Source organism: Gossypium hirsutum, chromosome A03 (genome assembly GCF_007990345.1).
Source record: "Gossypium hirsutum isolate 1008001.06 chromosome A03, Gossypium_hirsutum_v2.1, whole genome shotgun sequence".
Classification (NCBI taxonomy): Eukaryota; Viridiplantae; Streptophyta; class Magnoliopsida; order Malvales; family Malvaceae; genus Gossypium; species Gossypium hirsutum.
In genome coordinates this window covers 4114960-4134622 of record NC_053426.1, presented here as the reverse complement: position 1 = coordinate 4134622, position 19663 = coordinate 4114960, and the positions used below count along the sequence as shown (strand labels likewise).

At 30.8% G+C, this 19663-nt stretch overlaps 1 protein-coding gene and 1 pseudogene across 1 annotated transcript; one reads left to right on the top strand and one right to left on the bottom strand.

Moving 5' to 3' along the window:
* The first annotated feature begins 337 nt into the window (after positions 1-337).
* LOC107927078 (transcription factor MYB106) lies at positions 338-7863 on the top strand. The gene is made up of 8 exons (XM_016858047.2): positions 338-627; positions 711-840; positions 1264-1972; positions 5969-6001; positions 6094-6142; positions 6240-6519; positions 6609-6738; positions 7554-7863. Exons 1-8 carry the CDS (start codon positions 495-497, stop codon positions 7635-7637), a joined length of 1548 nt encoding a protein of 515 aa, XP_016713536.2. The 5' UTR covers positions 338-494; the 3' UTR covers positions 7638-7863.
* A 1016-nt stretch (positions 7864-8879) lies between these two features.
* Positions 8880-12368, bottom strand: LOC121223765 (heat shock protein 83-like; annotated as a pseudogene).
* Between the last annotated feature and the right edge of the window lie 7295 nt (positions 12369-19663).

Sequence of the window (19663 nt, the reverse complement as noted above, 5' to 3'; positions counted from 1 at the left end):
AAAAGAGAATTGATTTTAGTGTTAAAGAAGCTATATTCAACCTGATTTTTTAATATTATTCTAATATAAATTAAATTATATATTTTTAAAAGTAAAAAAAAAAAGAGGCAAAAGATTTTGGAAGAATTGAAGGAAGGGTACGTGAAAACATGGTAACATGGGTTTACGTAATACAACTCTACGTAGAAAAATTTAACTCTCAGTGAACAGAAGCCGATGAAACGTCGTTTTAGGGTTAGATGAAAAATATTTCTAGGGACCCTCCCTTTTGAATAATTGGACCCCATTGGTGTTTTCAATGTCAGCATATCATCATTTTGTACTTCCCCTTCTCCTTACTTTTAAATGGAGGGTGTGCAACAGCCTCCATTTCTTGCAAATCCCAAAGAGCTATTTCTTTCCTTTCTTTTAATTTGTGAATTAAAATTAAGTAAGCAGAAGATTAGTTGATATTATTTATCATCATCGTCGTCGTCCATATTAAATTATACAGGATGGGTCACCATTCTTGCTGCAATCAACAAAAGGTTAAGAGAGGCCTTTGGTCCCCTGAGGAAGATGAAAAGCTCATTAGGTTCATCACCACTCATGGCTATGGATGTTGGAGTGAAGTCCCTGAGAAAGCTGGTAAATACATGTGTGTGTGTATTGATTCATTTGGTGAGTGCTTTGATGCATGCAATATGTTTTTAATTTTCATTGGTTTTTAGGTCTTCAGAGATGTGGGAAAAGTTGTAGGCTGAGATGGATTAATTATTTAAGGCCTGATATAAGAAGAGGAAGGTTTACACCTGAGGAAGAGAAGTTGATCATTAGCCTCCATGGGGTTGTAGGAAACAGGTTCATTTCACTTTATCTTCACATTTTTTCAATATTTTTTCCACTTTAAAGTTGCATAGATCCTGGGTTTTTTCCCTAATGGTGATAGCTGTTATTATCACGGTGCTTAAGTTAGCCAGAACTTTCAAAATTTGAGAATAGAGACACTGATGCTTGAAAACAATTAAGTGAACAAGCAAACTTCAATATCAAGTTTTCTATGTAAACGTCAAGATTTTTGTTTTTTAAATTAAGTTAAAAGCAAGCTCCATGATTACTTCTTAAGTAGTTGCTAAAGCAGTTTTCACCACCATTTTCAAAGGGCGTTAGAAAGACCATATCATGATGTTGAAATTCCACAAGCAAATACATGCTTTTTGACATCTAAATTTGATTTTCTTTTTCACGTTATTCAATTTCTGATATGTCAAAAGGAATTTGCAGGTGGGCTCATATAGCAAGTCACTTGCCTGGAAGAACAGATAATGAGATTAAAAACTATTGGAATTCATGGATCAAGAAGAAGATACGAAAGACTTTAGTTCCGCCCACGCAAGGTACAGCTTCCATTACTGAGCTAGTAAACCAAGACATGGCAACAACAACAACAAGGGCAATACCAATCCCTACACAAGAAACCCTATTTTCATCTCAAGCCCCATTATTTATGTTTGAAAGTACAATGACACCAATTGATCAAGGGGTACTACTTCAAGATGTTAATGTAAGAGGGGAGGTTTTCCATGAACAAGCTCAATCAAACACTTGGAATAATAATAATCATCATCTCAACCAGCAGCTTCAACTTCAAGTCCCATTTCCCCCTCCTTCAACTTCTTTCACAATGGACACAAATAATTATTTGCCACCATTGATAGATAATATGGAAACCATGGTGCCTATTGAAGTCCAATCTTGTACTAGCTTGGATGAAGAAGGTGGTGGAGAAATGACACTTGAGAGCTTAAGGAGACAACAACAAGAGTTGAATGAATGGGTTGAATCACAACAATGTTCAAGCTTTTTGTTGTGGGATAATATTATTGAAGGACAAATTGGTGGTAGTGTTGAAGGAACAACAATACCATTACCACCTTCATCTTCATCATCATCAAATATGGGAACTACACTATCTTCTTTCCCTTCGTCTCTATAAATTATCATTAATGGTGATGATTTGTTTTTCTTTCTTTCTTTTTTGCTTCTTTTGTTAACTTTATTAATTGGTCATGAGCTTGTGGAAAATGTGAGGGAATGTTGCATATTTAAGTATGCACCATTTTTTTTCTTTCTTATCGGTGTTTGGAGAAATGGAAAAGGAAAGAATAAAAAGCAATGTAACAGCTAATTAGATAATTTTTACTCATTTCTTTCGGATTTTTTTTTATATATAAGGTATTCTCGGTTGATCAAGACTTTTTCGAGGTTAATATATTTTGAGTTTTTTAAATTTTTTTAATATTTACAATTATTGTACGGTTACACTTAAAGAATCATATAATATATGAATTATTATTTTATACACAGGCGGAGAAGTTTTTTAACTTCACAAGCGGAGTTAAGAGATAACATGTGTCTCATTTATATATATAGTTTTTTAAAGGGAAAATATTTGGTCCATGAGTGAAGATTTTTAGGAGTTAACAAGTACCTTATACGAGTATAGTAAAATATTTAAAAAAATATTTAAAAAAATATATATATATGTTAATTTTTTAAGGTTGTTTGTGGAAAAAAAAATTACCAAATATTCGTCCTTTTGTAAATGTCAATTAAGGACATTTGTGATTCTCTTAATCCTGCTTGTAGAGTTAAAAAAACCACCACTAGTGTATCAAATAATAATTCATAATATATATAGAAAAATTATTTGATTCACCGCCAATGAAATTTTTTAAAATTCTACAAGTGAATGAAGGGTTTAACAAATATACCATATAATATAATAAATATATATAGAAATAAACATAATGTATATCAAACTCTCAACCCACTAATAAAATCCAAAAAATTTCACTCACAACCTATCATATAATGTACATTATATATATATATATATATGACTAATATTGGGTGAATAGAAAATTTGGGTACTGATATTGACTGCACACATTTTGTATATAAAACAATAACGATCTCTACATGCACACAATATATTGAAGTTTTCTTTGGATTTTTAGAATTTCATGATATCATCATAGCTTTCAACAACAAAAAAAAATTGTTTGTTTTTTTTTCTTTCAGAAAACTATGTTCAAAGTCAGCATATAATTTTCATAAATAGACATATGTTTCTTCGTAAATGCTGCAAATGCTGCATACGTAATAATACTACAACGTAGTACTGTTATTTTGCTTTATCTAATCTTCCATCGACATGTTTATATTTCTGTCACTTCAAGTCTGATTTTTTTTTTAATTGTATATTTATTTTGTGAATATTTTTATTTTTTTGGATTGTGATGGATAGGCGTTCCTAATTTACTTTTGCTGAACTTCCATTAGCCACCAACTATGCTTATTAGAAAGTGGGTTGGCTTTAATGGTGACTTTTTATTGACACCTTGATCTGTTTTTAAAATGTTTCGAAATAATAAATGAGTTCATGATTCGATTTGGACTATATTATTTTTCTTTAGTTAATAACTTTTTTTAAGATTTTGTCTTGATGTTTTAAGAATGGACTTGCTGTTGTCATTTTCAGTTTTAGTGGATGTTTCGTTTTCTTGCTAACTTTGCCGGTCATTTTGGACCCCCTGAGACTAATTTTCTTATCAAATTAGGTATTTAAATTCACCCAAATATATCGTGTTTAAGTTGTTATAAAATCAATTGTCAAACAGATTATAATATTTTTTTCTTGTTCAGGCTAAAGTTTTTATTCGTATACCTTAAAATTTTTTTTCTCATTGTTGACTACTTATATTTACTATATATATTTTTGAATTATATGATACTATTCGTGAAATGAATAATTAAAGAAAATCATATAATTGAGATTAAAATCCCAAAGTTGTGAATAATATTTAGGCCTAAAAGTGGAAGGGAAAAAGCTGTGGATGAGCAGTAGGGTTAATAGATAACATAAACTGTAATACAAATGGTCGGCCATTAAGAAGCCATTATCACCTTGAAGGCCTTCTATATATATATTGATATGACTAAAAGATGTTCCTTTTCTTCACCTAGGAATGGAAAGGGATCATTTCTAATATATAAATTGCTTCTTCAATCAAAGAAGAAAAATGAAAAGACAAGCTGTCTCAATATTCATCATTCATCAATGCCCTATTTGTTATTTTTCATTTAATATGGTAAAATTTTTCAAAAAAATTAATTTTGAAGTTGTTGAATTTTAAAATTATGGTCAATTGAGTCTTATTTCGATTAGTATATGGATATTGTTGTCAATGTAAGAAAGCGTAAGTTCAAGTGCACTGAAATATATCATCTTCCTATTTATAGATTGGAGAGGAGGTATGAATAGTTCTAAATATTGTGTAAAAAAAATAGATATAATCAGAACCTATAATGAGCAGATATGGTAAAAATATATCTTCACACAAATATAAATTAATACAAGTGTTGAAGCAAATGAAATTATTAATTGTTTAGAGATTTTTTTTTTTATGATCATCATTATTATTTTACAGTGGTGTATGTTGTGTTGGACCTTTCACTCTTTTGAAGCAATGGGCAAGAATATTATGTCAAATTAATGCCCAATTAATCAAGGATTTAATAGTAATAAATGACTTTTATTGATTGTTGTTTATATGTTGGGTTTAAAATCTTAAACATTTTTTTCTTAACTTCCTAATATAAAATTTTAAGATATATATTTCTAAGGGAATGTAAAACTCACTAATAAAAATATAAAAATCAAATGGTATTAGTCGACTGAGTTTTAACTCAATTAGTATGGACATTGTTGTCAATGCAGGAGGATGTGAGTTCGAGTGCACTGAAGTGTATTATTCTCCTATTTATGGATTGAGGAGTGACTATGAGTAATCCTAGAAATTATCTGAAAAAGGACAGATATAATCAGAACCTCCTCCTATTGTATTGTATTACAATTAAAAAAAACAAAAAAAAACAAACATTTTCCTCTTTAATTTCCTACCTATATGTTACAGTATTCATCTCTATCCGACTCTCAAATCGACTTGTTTTCCATACCAACCCACAACCTAGCCAGCATGTCCAACTTGCTGACATATAATTTACCACAATGTAGTTCGCCTACATGGGTTCGCTTCACCACGTAGGTGATGGGTTCGCTTCACCACGTAGGTGAACTCCTACTCATGAAACACGTGTTCACCCTACAGTAGGATACATATTGATCTGCATGGGAACTTACCTAATTCTAATACATCAAATCATGAAACTATATCATATAAATAAGAAATTGATTTCCATGAAAACCACACAAACAAAAACACTATATATTCCTATTTTTTTATTAGGATTGATATTTTAAACCTTTAATTTCTCTTAAATATCAAAATATACACATATATGAAAGAGAAATTATCAAATATATAATGCTTATTGGAATGTGGAACTTGGGCCAATGTAAATTGAAAGATGTTGAGCTTAGGGATATAAATACACCTAGCCTTCAATCAACAGTTCGATTTTTATTTATTTATGTTTGTTTATTAAATTAAATAAATAAAGCATTTATTAAATGAATTAAATACGAATAAAATTTATATAGTTCTTTTATATTCATGAACAAGTTTATTTATTGTTCCATTTGTATATATTAATATAATTATTAATATTTATATTTGATTATTTTATATTTTAAAAAATAATATATATTTGTTTATCATTCATGAAAATTGTTCGCAAACATTGAACAAGCGAATATACACACATAATTTTAAATAAATGAACATGAATAAAATTTTAAAATTTTTAAATAATCTGTTCGATTAAGATTAGATGAATTGATCAGACTGATCGGACCAAGAACCAATAATTTAACTGATTCCACTATAGTTCAATTCCAAAATCATTGACTCTAACCCAAGCCCAAATAAATGAACGCTATAAGAACTTTAAAGTAGGGTTTCCATTCTTCGTCATTAGCGATCAGAGAGCTGAGAACTAAAGGAAACAAAGGCCTTCATCTTAGCACTCCGCCGCCCCTTATCTCATCGCAATCATGGTGATTTTCTTCTGTTTCTAACATTGTGTTTGGTTTTACAGAAAATTTGTTGCAAGAACATGTCTTTAATACGATTGTTTTCTTTTTTTTAGATCATCCCAGAAAGGAACCGCAGGGAGATATCAAAGTACCTCTTTCAAGGTAACCCAAATAAAATCCCATCCCCAATTTCAATTTAACCAGTTATTTCATTTACATATTTGGGTTCACAAATCTGGGTTCTATGTATTCTTATCAGAGGGTGTTTGCTACGCCAAAAAAGATTACAACTTGGCAAAACACCCAGAAATCGATGTTCCAAATCTTCAAGTAATAAAGCTGATGCAAAGCTTCAAATCCAAGGAATACGTTCGTGAAACTTTTGCTTGGATGCATTATTACTGGTACCTTACCAACGATGGCATTGAATTTTTAAGGACTTACCTTAATCTCCCCTCTGAGATTGTTCCTGCTACTTTGAAGAAGCAAACTAGGCCCGGCGGTGGTCGTCCCATGGGTCCTTCTGATAGCCGCCCACGGTAATAGTTTTGGGGTTCCTTTTTTGCTCTTCGATTTAAATGCAAATGAATCAGTAGCTTTGTTAATGTTTTTGTTGGTTATGAATCAGTGGTCCGCCACGCTTTGGCGACGGTGAGAGGCGATTCGGTGACAGGGATGGATACCGTGGAGGTCCACGAGGAGGCGGTGATTTCGGTGATAAGGGTGGTGCGCCTGCTGATTATCAGCCTTCATTCAGGGTAATGTTTTGCTTTGAACAATTATCCTTGATTGTGTCTTTGTTATGGTTATGGCATTTGAATGACAATCTTTGGATTGTGTATAAGGTTTTTGTTGTTTACAATAGTTGGATTGTGGAATAATTTGTTTGCTTTTTGATATTACCATGGTTCTTTTAAATCCTGCTCGGTTTCGAATTTGATCAAAAGCAAGTCTTGGAATTGAGTTGTTGAATGAATGTATGTCTAATATAAGCTTGTAATTGAGTGTCATGGGAGTTTTTCATAAGAGAAGCTAGTTCATTTTCACTTAGAACAGTGCAGCTTCCAAACATGATTGCTTGAATGATGGTAAAAGTACCATAGAGGTCCTCGTATTAAGAGTTGAATTGCATTTTATCCTATCTACTAAAACAAGAAGCAAATATTAGATTGAGAGCAAACTGATTCTTTTTATTAAAACTTTCATTCATTTCTACCGTTAAAAACTAGTGTAGCTGACAAAATAATCAAATTTGCATATGACGTGCCATATGTACCTCATTCTAACATACAGGGGCCTGTTTTTAATAGTAAAAATGGATTGAAATTTTAACAGAAGGATTAGCTCTTTAATATAATATACAGTGACTAGTTTGTCCATTTTTCGAGTAAAGAAGGCAAAATGCAATCCAAACTCCTAGTACAAGAGCCTTTATGATACTTTTACCCCTAATGATCTTTCATTTACTTGAAGAGGTGGCTGAACAATATTGGTGGTCATGCGTAGGCATCGACCAAATGAATGAGGTTATTCTTCTTAAAACTGATATAATTTCCAACTTGTGGATACACAGGGCCCTGGTTCAAGGCCTGCTTTTGGTCGTGGAGGCGGAGGTTATGGTGGTGCCAGTTCCGCAAGCGGTGCAGGTCTTCCATGAGTTTGTCAGTTTAGGTTGAATGGCACTTCCTAGTTCATTTTGGGGTGTGCTTTTTTGCAGTCAAATGGTTGAGATTATCTATGTTCTTTTTTCCCCCTTGTTTTTGATGCTTTTGTTGCATTGATTTTCTTTGTTTCAATTAGACAGTAAATACCGAAGTTGTGCAGCTCAATTTCGGAAGAAACATTAATTATTATAATATATAATGAAATCGGCATCTTTGGCATTTTGTTTTGCGTGAATTTGGAGATGATAATAGACAACAAACTAGAAATGCAGAAAATTCTTATTTTTATTTACTTTTGTTTGAAGTTTTGCTTTCCTCAAGAAGTCAACTATATTATTTTTGACAAACTAATCTTTGGATAAAATTAAGTTGTTGTCAAAAGTATGCAATTTATATTGAAGGGATTAGTTAATTAATTTTGTTTAGTGTTTATATATAAATACATATCAAGTATTTAAAATAGAGTTTGTATGAGATTAATTTATGTTAAAGTTAATAAATTTTAAATATGCAATTTTATAGTGGTTTATTGAATATTAAAATGGAGTAATTAAAATTTAAAAGGGTCAACGCGTCGTTAGAATCTGAAGTATTCCGTTTTTCTTATTAATAAGAATTCTTTTTTTTTTCATGGTGTAATTTGAAGTAACCTTGAAATTGTTCAAGTTTTTTATAGTTAGGTTACAATAGAATGAGTTTAGTCATAATGGATCTAAGCTAAATGATTAAGCATTTGGTACTAACTTTCTTGTGAGGTAATTAGGTGCATTTATTTGGATGTTTATTCTACTTAGTAAAAGATTTAATAGGGTTATGATTCGATAATTTAGAGATAGTTTGAGCCTTATAAGATAATATACTGTTGAAATCGAGTATTGCAATGTTTCTAAGGGATTATAATGAAGTATTTAAAGGTTGTTTCTGCTATATGGTTTCTTTAATTGGATGTGTGTTTTTTTTTTTCTTTTCAAAAAGAAAATTTTGTTTCTGCTATATGATTTCCTCAAGAAACAAATTTTTTAAAGAATCCAATTACACGTTAAACCCCACTACTTTAGTGCATAGCAAAAGCTTTCTCTCTCACGGTTGAAAACGAATATCCCTTGAAAAGTAGGGTTTCGTACTTTTTCGTTCCACAATTGAGCTTATAGTGGCGTCGATTGATTTGCTCTCTCAATGTCCTGAACTCTTCCATAGACTGAAACCTCAAAAAAAAAATTAAGTAAGAATCCACGTCTGAAACGGTCCAACATTTTATTGCCCCAATGACATAGCCCAAGCTAGCATTAGGCTGCTAGAAAACTGAAAATACACTCATTAAAAGCTCTAATACTAGATATAACATCCCAACATGAAACCACCCATTAAACCCTAAAACTAAAACCAGACACCCACCGGCATCCGACACTCAGCGACGAGCTTTGTAGGTACTAATGAACAGATTTTTATAGTGTTTACGTATTTATTAACTGTTCAGTCGACCTCTTCCATCTTGCTTTCTTCATTGCCCTCTTCCTCCAAAGATGGCATATCGACATCATCAGCACCACCAGTGTCATCATCATCGATGCTTAAACCCAGCTTCAACATCCTATGAATCCTTCCTGCAAATGTGTTGGGATCATCCAAGCTGAAACCTGAAGTCAAGAGAGCAGTTTCATATAGCAGCAACACTAAGTCCTTCACTGATTTGTCATTTTCGTCTACTTCGGCTCTTTTCCTTAGCTCCTCCATTATGCCATTGTCCGGGTTGATTTCCATAGTTTTCTTACTAGACATATAAGCACTCATGCTATTGTCCCTAAGAGCTTGAGCCTTCATGATCCTCTCCATGTTGGCAGTCCAACCATATTCACCGGTGACCAAACAACAAGGAGAGTCAACGATTCTATCGGACACAACAACCTTCTCGACTTTGTCACCTAGAATTTCTTTGATCGTCTTGCAAAGGTTCTCAAACGACTTCTTCTTCTCCTCCTTTTTCTTCTTCTCGTCTTCGGACTCTTCGTCAAGTTTGAGTCCTTCCTTTGTAGCAGAGACCAGCTTTTTCCCATCGTATTCCTTCAATTGTCCAACAGCGTATTCGTCGATAGCATCAACCATAAACAACACTTCATATCCTCTCTTCTTGAGTTTTTCAAGGAATGGTGAGTTCTCAACAGCTTTCTTGCTTTCACCAGTGATGTAATAGATATCCTTTTGGCCTTCCTTCATCCTAGTGACATAGTCTTTCAAGCTGGTCATCTCATCACCGCTCTTCGTAGAATGAAACCGAAGCAAGTCAGCAAGTTTACTCCTGTTTTGGCTATCTTCATGAATACCAAGCTTGATGTTCTTAGAGAAAGCATCATAGAACTTGGCATAGTCCTCTTTGTTTTCAGCAATCTCAAAGAACATCTCAAGGCATTTCTTCACAAGATTCTTCCTAATTACTTTAAGAATCTTGTTCTGTTGCAACGTTTCACGAGAGATGTTCAATGGAAGATCATCAGAGTCCACAACACCTTTCACAAATGACAGATACTCAGGAATGAGTTCTTCACAGTTGTCCATGATAAACACCCTCCTGACATACAGCTTAATGTTGTTCAGCTTCTTCCTCGTGTCGAAAAGATCAAATGGGGCTCTCCTCGGAACAAACAGAATAGCTTTGAATTCGAGCTGTCCCTCGACAGAGAAGTGCTTCACCGCAAGGTGATCCTCCCAATCATTTGTGAGACTCTTGTAGAACGATGCATATTCCTCCTTTGTTATCTCCTCTGGTTTTCTTAACCAAATTGGTTTTTGCTTGTTAATGAGTTGCCACTCATGAGTCACCTCTTTAACCTTCTTCTTTTTCTTGTCTTTGTCTTTGTCCTCGTCAATATCCTCCACATCACCTTCGTCCTCCTTCTTTGTCTCCTCATCTTCATCATCACTGACCTCCTTTTCAGTAGTTTTCTCAGTCCATAGGTAAATTGGATAGCTGATAAACTCGGAATGTTTCTTCACAAGATCTTTTATCCTCCTTTCCTCCAAGTACTCCAACTATATTATATGAAATACAAACAAAAATCAATACCAAGAACTATGTTTAAAAAGATTAAATTGTACCACAGAACTGACATCAAATTTCAACTCACCTGATCATCTTTAAGGAAGAGGGTGATCTTGGTACCTCTGCCAAGAGGTTCACCACTCACATCACGGGTAACAGTGAAAGACCCACCAGCTTGCGACTCCCATACGTATTGTTCATCATATTGTGCTTTGTGGTGACAATCACCTTCTCTGCTACCAAATAAGCCGAATAAAACCCTACTCCAAATTGACCAATCATGCTCACATCGGCTCCAGCTTGCAATGCCTCCATGAACTCCTTTGTTCCAGACCTCGCAATTGTTCCCAAATTATTCACCAATTCTGAGCAAGAACATTTGAGTTACTAGTCCAATTCGAATGGATTAAATAAAACAATGTTAACGAAAATTAACATATATATTAATACAGGTAGTTCAATAGAAATGATCGAACAAAATGTTAAATTATATACCTGCTTTGGTCATGCCAATACCGCTATCCACAATGGAAAGAGTTTTGTTAGTTTTATCCGGGATGATTCTGATAAAGAGCTCAGGCTGAGCATCGAGCTTGCTTTTGTCTGTTAAACTCTCAAATCTTATCTTATCCAATGCCTATGAAAAACCAAAACCAAAACTCTTCAGATTCTTATATCAAAAATAGAAATACAACAGACCAAAATCAGAATTCTCTACGTTATTTTCACCGTAGCCAAGCAGACAATGGCCAGCAAAATACACACGAAACATAAAACTTGATGCTCACGTATCATTAAAAATTTGTTTATGAAAAAAAATGAAATGAATGGCGCGAAAAAAAATGAGAAATTAAATCCGTAAGAAAAAAAAAATTTCCTCTGATTTTTTTCTCGGCGAACAAATAGAAACATAAAACAATAGCAGTAAATAAATATATCTAGAGAAAAATAATGAAATAATATAAATCAAAACATCATGATTCTTAGATATAATATATCGGTTTCTCCCTCACAGTAAAAACAAAAAAAACTTAAAGAATAGAAAATAGTATATTAAAACCAGAATTCTCACTTTTTTTTCTCGGTATCTAATGCAATAGCCAGAAAAAAAAAATTACACAAACGTCGGTAACTTGCTGCTCAAACTTCACATATTTAAAAAGCCAAAGTACGAAAATAAAACGAAACATCTTGAAACTAACAGTAATCAAATAAAAAGCAAAAATTCCTAATAAAAATTCTTTTCCTCTGATATTTTTCTCAGCGAGCAAACAGAAACATAAAACAAAGAAGGTAGAAGAAGAAAATAAACAAACGATATATATACTTACATCAGATGAGTTGCTGATGAGCTCACGAAGGAAGATCTCTTTGTTACTGTAAAAAGTATTGATGATCAAGCTGAGTAGTTGATTGATCTCCGCTTGGAAAGCGAAGGTCTCCGACTCTGCTCCTCCCATATGCACGTCCGCCATCACTTTCAGATCAAACGATCAGCGAAAAGAAGAATTGAGATACCGAGCACACGATTGAAGATGCTGTCGCGATCTCACTAGAATATTACTACGATCGATTCTTCTTGTTTCTTAAAACTTGGCTTTGGATTCGTATGATAAACTAAGCTTTTACAGAGAGGTGAAATTTATATAAGGAGGGAAGATAAGCTGGAAGGTTTTGGAATCGGTTTTTTGCGGGGGTTCTAGAATTCTCTTTCGTTTTCTAAACTTAAGTGTTTTCCCTGTTTTGCCCCTTTATTCATAGCTGAAGCACTGTGGATCCAGAATCTTCTTTTGGTAAATTTACTAAATTGATCAAAACGGCGACGTTTACCACGTGGCTCTCTAAGGAAATTAAAATTAGTTAAGTAACTATTATATTTAAATTTTATTTCTCTAGGGTGATATAAAATTATTTTTGTTGGGATATTGTTGATTTTATGTAAGATTTTATTAATTTTAATTTTGAGGAAATTTTTTAACTGATACAACAGAATTTAGAATAGTTAACCAAATATATATATGTAATATTATGCAATGGGAGTGTCATTTTCCAATTTCTTTTAAAATCTAATTGATCAATACCAATGTGATTTCTATGTTTCCAAAATAACAAATTCAAACTTGAAAAATTGATCTTTTTGGTTCTCGGAGCATGAGGGGTAAAGAGATTGATCGAAAAAGATCTCTTGTTCTTATAATAAGATTGTGTGATTGGATCTGCAGATGTTTGGTAAAAGAAATCTTCTCTTTTGAGAATAATAAAAAATGGCAAGTGTTCAATTGAAACACGAAAACGTGACTAAATTTGTTCTAGTTACTCTTCGGGATAGAGTGGAAGAAGGGAGGAGATTCTCTAACGAGAAAAAGGGCCCAATAACTTTGAAAGAATTGAAAGATGAGTCATATGAGGTGAAAATCTCGTGTATAGTCATGTAGAGTGGCAGTAACGGTGAATTTTCAAGTTTAAGACAAGGTACATTCAAAATTTCATGTTCTAGTGACTTTACCAAAAATATCTTCATATATTTTAAATTGTTCAAATCTATTTTGGATAGAACAAATTGATTGATCTATTATGTATAAAAAAATAAACAACTCTAGAAGCTTTTTGAGGAGATTTTATTGTTTTATTATCAATATTCTCATCCAATCGCTTATTTTTATGAATAACGCATTCTTAACAAAATTTAGGCTCTATTTTCATCTTAATAATTATTTTTTTAGTATAAGTCATAGCATTTCGAAAATCAGCTTCCCTATATTTTTCAAAAAATGAAGGAAGATATTTTAATTTTTTTTATAGCTATATCAATTCGCATATATTTTTATTGTAAATTTTTGCAAACCGAGTTCACGGTAAATAATATTTCATATCAAATAGTCATGCTCAACAAAAACTAAAAAATTTCAAGCTCTTGTGTTGCTAAACATAACTTTACTTTTGACTTTAGGATCCTCAATAGTTTCAACTAATTTCAATAAAACATCTTTTATTTGTGAAGCTTGAAATCTTATAACTTCGACACTTTAAATATGAGTTTCCCGATGTTTAAGAGTTAGGCCTAATAATATACGCATTAGTTATTTCTAAATCAATGATTTAATAATTTGTTTTCTAAATCAATCCATAAACTCATTAGTAATATTGATTACTTATTTCATATTTTTAAGCTTTATACTAATATTTCTCCAATAATGAGTACTTTCACTAGTTGGTTTATTTGTATTAAGCATAACATTAAACATATCATAACAACTACAAAATACTTTGTCCAAGTCTTTGGTATCTATTATTTTGAAGATTTATAATTCTTTCGTTTTATTGGATGGAATTTCAATGAATTAGATTCACAAGAATCACGAAGCCTCGCGTTTCAATACAAAAAGTGAAACTTTTAGTTCTCGGACTTTTTAGCCCCATTCTATTTCAGTAGTTCGACCGCGAAATTTGTTTGTTTCTGTATTTCCGGAATATGAGTGTGTGACTTGTTATAATTAATCCTATTGATAGTACAGAAAATGGGTCTGTCATCTTGATCGAGACTTGGAATAAACTAAGATAGTACAGAAAATGGATCTGTCATCTTGATCGAGACTTGGAATAAACTAACTTTTGAATATAACGTGTAGTTGAAAAGCGTTCGACAAATTATCCTTGGGAGAATCTATATCAATAACTTTAATAGAACTTTTTTTACTAAAAGGTCTTTCAAGCTTGTATCAATATCTAACCGTCGGCTTGGATTACAAATATTTTTAGTCATAGGTAGTGGTGTGCAAATTTTGGGTAAAACCCAATTAATTATGTCAGGGGTCGGTTAACAGTTTTTTAAAAGTTCAGTTAACAGTTAATTTAGTTCGAAATCGGTTAATTAACTGAAAATTTATATTTTTTATATACATTCCACATATATTAATTTAGGTTAATTTGGTTAGTTTTTTATATGTTTTATACTTGTTTTAACCATAAATAAAAAATAAAAAACATATAAATTCCAGTTAATTCAGTTAAACGATTGAATTAACCAACAAATTTTAGTTCGATTTGGTTAACGGTTAAGGTTTAAAATGGTCGATTAATTCAGTTAATGATAATTCGGATCGGTTAACCAATTGAACACCCCTAATCATAGGAATTGAATCATCTAATTTATCGACTTATTTGTCTTCATAGTGAGCTTCAGGACCAACATAAGTGTTTTTTTGTTAACTAATAACTCTTCTTCTACTGCAACTTCTTCCAAAATCTCATCATTATCTATATCTACATTATTAATACTTCAACATCTCTCACTTTGAGTTTTGGATAACCATATTCATATTTTTTGATGGGATAAATCTCAAAATTATACATGAATTTTGATTTAATGTGTAATTATACACATGAACTTTAATTTGGTACAATTGTACACGTGAAACTCTAATTGTGATTCAAATATATACTTGAAGCTTTATTTTTGTTTTAATCTTACACATTTAAAGAAATAAATAAATCTATTTATTTTTATATTGTATAAATATAATTATTTATGTATACAATATATAAACATAAAATGATGTTATATCAATAATTGTATTAATAATTTACAAGAATTTGATCAAATCAAAATTCTATGTATAAAATTATACAAAATCAAAGTTCATGTGTAACAGCCTAAATTTTAGTGGTGTCAGGAACAGTGATTCGAGTTCACTAAATCCAACAAGTAAGTTTAAAAATTTAGTAGATTGATATTAATAAGTCAAGTGTGAATTTAGAAATATTTTTGAATTAGAGAATTATATGAATTTAAAAGAATTTATTAGGTCAAATGGGTCAAACACGAGGTATCGAAACCTTGAATCTATAAATCGAGCCATAAATATTTTTATAAATATTTATGGAGTGTTATTGAGTTAGTATTAAAGTTTCGTTAAAAAATTTTAACATTTTAATAGTTAATTAATTAAAAAGGACTAAATTGTAAAAGGTGCAAAACTTACAAAAGTGATTAAATAGCTTAAGTGTCTAATGAGGAAGGATTTAAAAGGAATTAGACCCAAATAATTTGGGCTAGACGGTATGGGTATAGAAATGGACAAGAAAACAATGTGAACTAAGGACAAAATGGTAATTTGGTTAAAATTAAATATAAAACAAGTGACTAAATTGAAAAATCTAGAGATCTCTTCATAATTCATCAGAAAAAACGCCATAGGAGGTCTGAAACAAGCTGGTTTTTCATATTTTTGCACCATCTAAGTTCAATTCTTGCTTTTTCTTTGTAATTTTTATGTTTTGTGACTTTTACAATTAGGTCCAACTATTGAATTAATTAGTTTTTGATTTTATGAGTGAAATTGAAAGTTTCCATGGATAAGTTCTGAATATTTATGATAAATTACCGTGGATTTGAAGCTTTAATTTCATTATATGATAATTTTATTAAGTGATTTTAATAGAAAATGACTTTTAGGACCTAATTGTGAAAAAGTTTATAATTAGGGTTTGATGTTGAAATTATGATTACCAAAGGGTATATAGTAGTTTAGAATGATGGAATAAAGTGTTAATTGAGAAAAATTAGCTCAAATAATGAGTTAATTGATCAAGGTCTAAATTGTAAAAACTATAAATTTTGGGGTAAAAGTGTAATTTCAAAAATTGAAGGGAAAATTTTTTGAAGTAAACTAGAATTGAAATGAATGCTAATGAATGGAAAAATTCTATATTATAGATCAAGAATACAAAGACGAACGTGGAAAGGAGAAATTTGTTGAATAGTCTCTGAATTGCTTTAACTTCAACGATATTAGCCAGGTAAGTTCATATGGTTGAACTCTTATGATAAATTGTTAGTATATAAATTATATAATGTTTTATTTATAAAAATTTGCTATTGGATTATGAAAATTTTGATAATGCGAAAGTTGAAGTGGAAATTCAAATTAAAGGAAACGCAGAATTGAATACATTCAATCAGTGATCAGTGACAAATTGACGGATAAGACCATGGTTAAATCATGGAAAAGTGTGAAATGTAAGACCATAACTGAGATATGATACAGTGAAAGTGAACGTAAGACCATGATTAAATCATGGCAGTTATATAAGTATGTGCAAGTGTAATACCATAGCTAAGCTATGGCAAAGTGATAAAGTGTGCAACCATGGCAAGACCATGATAGAAAGTGTGCAAGATCAAAGTGAAATGAAGCATCAAGTGAACAACGTACTCAATTCCGTAAGACGTTTCTTAAATTTGATAAGAAATTGTAAGTGATAAATGAATTAAAGTGATAGAAATTAATTAGTTTTGATATTGAGCTTAATCAAGTGAGTTAATCATTTGAGATTGTGATTGGCAGGAAATATTAATGAAATGTTCTATTATATTTTTGAAATATATAATGTTTGGTAAGATTTACTTTAAACTTATGAACATACTAAGCTTTTATAAGCTTACTTGTGTGTGTTAATATCTTTTTTAGATTGAAGTGAATTTGGAAGATCGAATCATCACAACGAGGCACACTATCCAGATCATCTTCGGTAGACCTTGTTATGTATTTAAAGGTTTATATGGCATGTATAGGAATTGAAAGAGTTAAATTTTGAAACAAGGTTATAAATGATTCATAAGTAAATGTTTTATGCATATAAGAATTAGTAGTTTATAATAATTAATGAATGAAGTTAAAATAGTGAATTTATGCAAATTGAATTTTGTGATTGCTTATGATAGTTATAAAACTTGATTTTGGCTTGAATTGATTGTTTGGTTGATATATATTATTGTATGAATATGTTTGGTGCAGGTTGGTTGTGTAAGGGTGAGAAAAGTGGCCTTAAAATGACCTAATTTTGTCCACACAGGTAGACACACAGGCGTGTGTCTAGGCCATGTGTGACACACGGCCTATCCCATTGGCATGTGTTTTGGCCGTATGTCCCCCGCACCTTAAAAATGAAAAACAGAATGCTCAAAATTGAGTACACGGACGGAGACACAGGTGTGTGTCTCAGTCGTGTGGGTGATACGGCCTTGGACAAGGGCATGTTACGTGGCCGTGTGAAAACTGCACCTAATTTATGAAAATTAAATTAACCACATGGCTTAGCACACTGGCGTGTGATTTGGCCGTGTGACCTAAATTTCTTCATGCCTTATAAGTCAGAGAGTTACACGGGTTAGGAACATGATCATGTGAGCCACACGGTCTAATCACACAGGTGTGCCTCTAGACCACACGGGCGTGTGGGCATTGTATATAAGGAAAATTTTGTAAATTCGCGAAAAATTCTTAAGGTTTCTGATTTAGTCTTGAATCATTTCTACTGTTTATATTGGGCTTCGAGGGTCCATTTAAGGGACTATATGATTATTATCGAATGTGAATAGTAATTTTTGGCTCGATTTATCTATAAACTCCGGTAATACTCTATAACCCTATTCCTGCGACGGATACAGATTAAGGGTGTTACACCATATATACAATCCTACGTTCATGTGTACTTTTAAAATTTATCCCATTTTTAATTGACATCTGCCTTCTCTCAATATATATTAAAAGATAATATAAACAATGATATTAATTTTACAACAACAAAAAAAATCAAATAAAATTTGTCGTAACCATTTTTTTGGAAAACGGGTATCAACTTGAAGAAAAATGAAAACGGGAGTTGCCACAAATCTTTTTAGGTGTGATTGGATCACCTTGTAAAAGTGGTTGTTTTTAATAAATGGTTTAATTTATTTAAACAACGATTTTGGTCCACGTAAATCAAGAAAACAAGTTCGGGAGTCGGTTACACACGAGGAAGGATTAGCACCCTCGCAACGCCCAAAAATTGGTACCTAGTTGATTAATTAGTGTCTTAGTGTCGAAAAAAATGAAAGCTTGAAAGACATTGAAATACGATCCCTCTTCGTAAAAATGCTAATCTGAAAATGACCGAATAAATTAAAAAATGTTAAAAACTCCATAATAATAGTAGTAATTATAATGAAAGTAAAAATAATACTAGATATAACAATAGTAATATTAGTAATAAAAATAATAGCTATAAAATATTAACCATGACAATAAAGAATAATAGTAATAATAATATAGATAATAATATATATAAAATAATAATAATAGTTAGAGATAAAAGATAATGGAAGTAGTAATAATAATGGTATTAAAACAAAATACATATAGATACAAGTATAATAACAATAATGGTAATAAAAAAATAAAAAATAGTAATAATATTTAAAATATATGTATATAAAAGCAGTAGTAAAAGGATATGTATATATATAATAATAAAAAAATGACATTAGGATAAAATAAATATAAGTATAAATATGATAATAATAATAATGATAATGATAATAATAAATAATATAGTAGTAATAATAAAAGTAAAATTAATAGTAAATTGATAATAATAATGTACGTTAATAACAATAATAATATATAAAGGATGAGAAATAATGAATGATAAAAAAATGACAATAATATGATAATAAAAATAATGGTGATGGTTATAATGATTGTAGTAAGAATATACAATACATAGTATTAGAAGTAAATAAATAACACATACATATTAGAAATAATCATAATAAAAAAAACACTATTAATAACTATATAAATATATATACATGATATAGTTTGAAAAACATAAACATAAGATGATATGAAAAATAAAAATAAAAATGATATAGTATTAAAGTATATGCATAACAATAAAAATAATATTAAAATATATATACGAGTAATAAAAAATGTATCCGCATTAAAAATATATACATAATAAAAATACAATATTTAAAATATTTACACAGTATATGCATAATAATATTAAAAAATAACTATTAATGATATTACATAGATATATGTAAAAAAATAAATACATGATAATATTAAAAGTATGTACATAACATAAATATCATACATATAATATCTAAATATATACATACATATATATATAGTATTTAAAAAAAAGAAA

Coding starts and splice junctions, on each gene's coding strand:
- LOC107927078 (XM_016858047.2), top strand. CDS start 495: ATGGGTCACCATTCTTGCTGCAATCAACAAAAGGTTAAGAGAGGCCTT. Junction 6,143..6,239: donor ATCAAAGTACCTCTTTCAAG/GTAACCCAAATA, acceptor TATTCTTATCAG/AGGGTGTTTGCTACGCCAAA. Junction 6,739..7,553: donor ATTATCAGCCTTCATTCAGG/GTAATGTTTTGC, acceptor GTGGATACACAG/GGCCCTGGTTCAAGGCCTGC.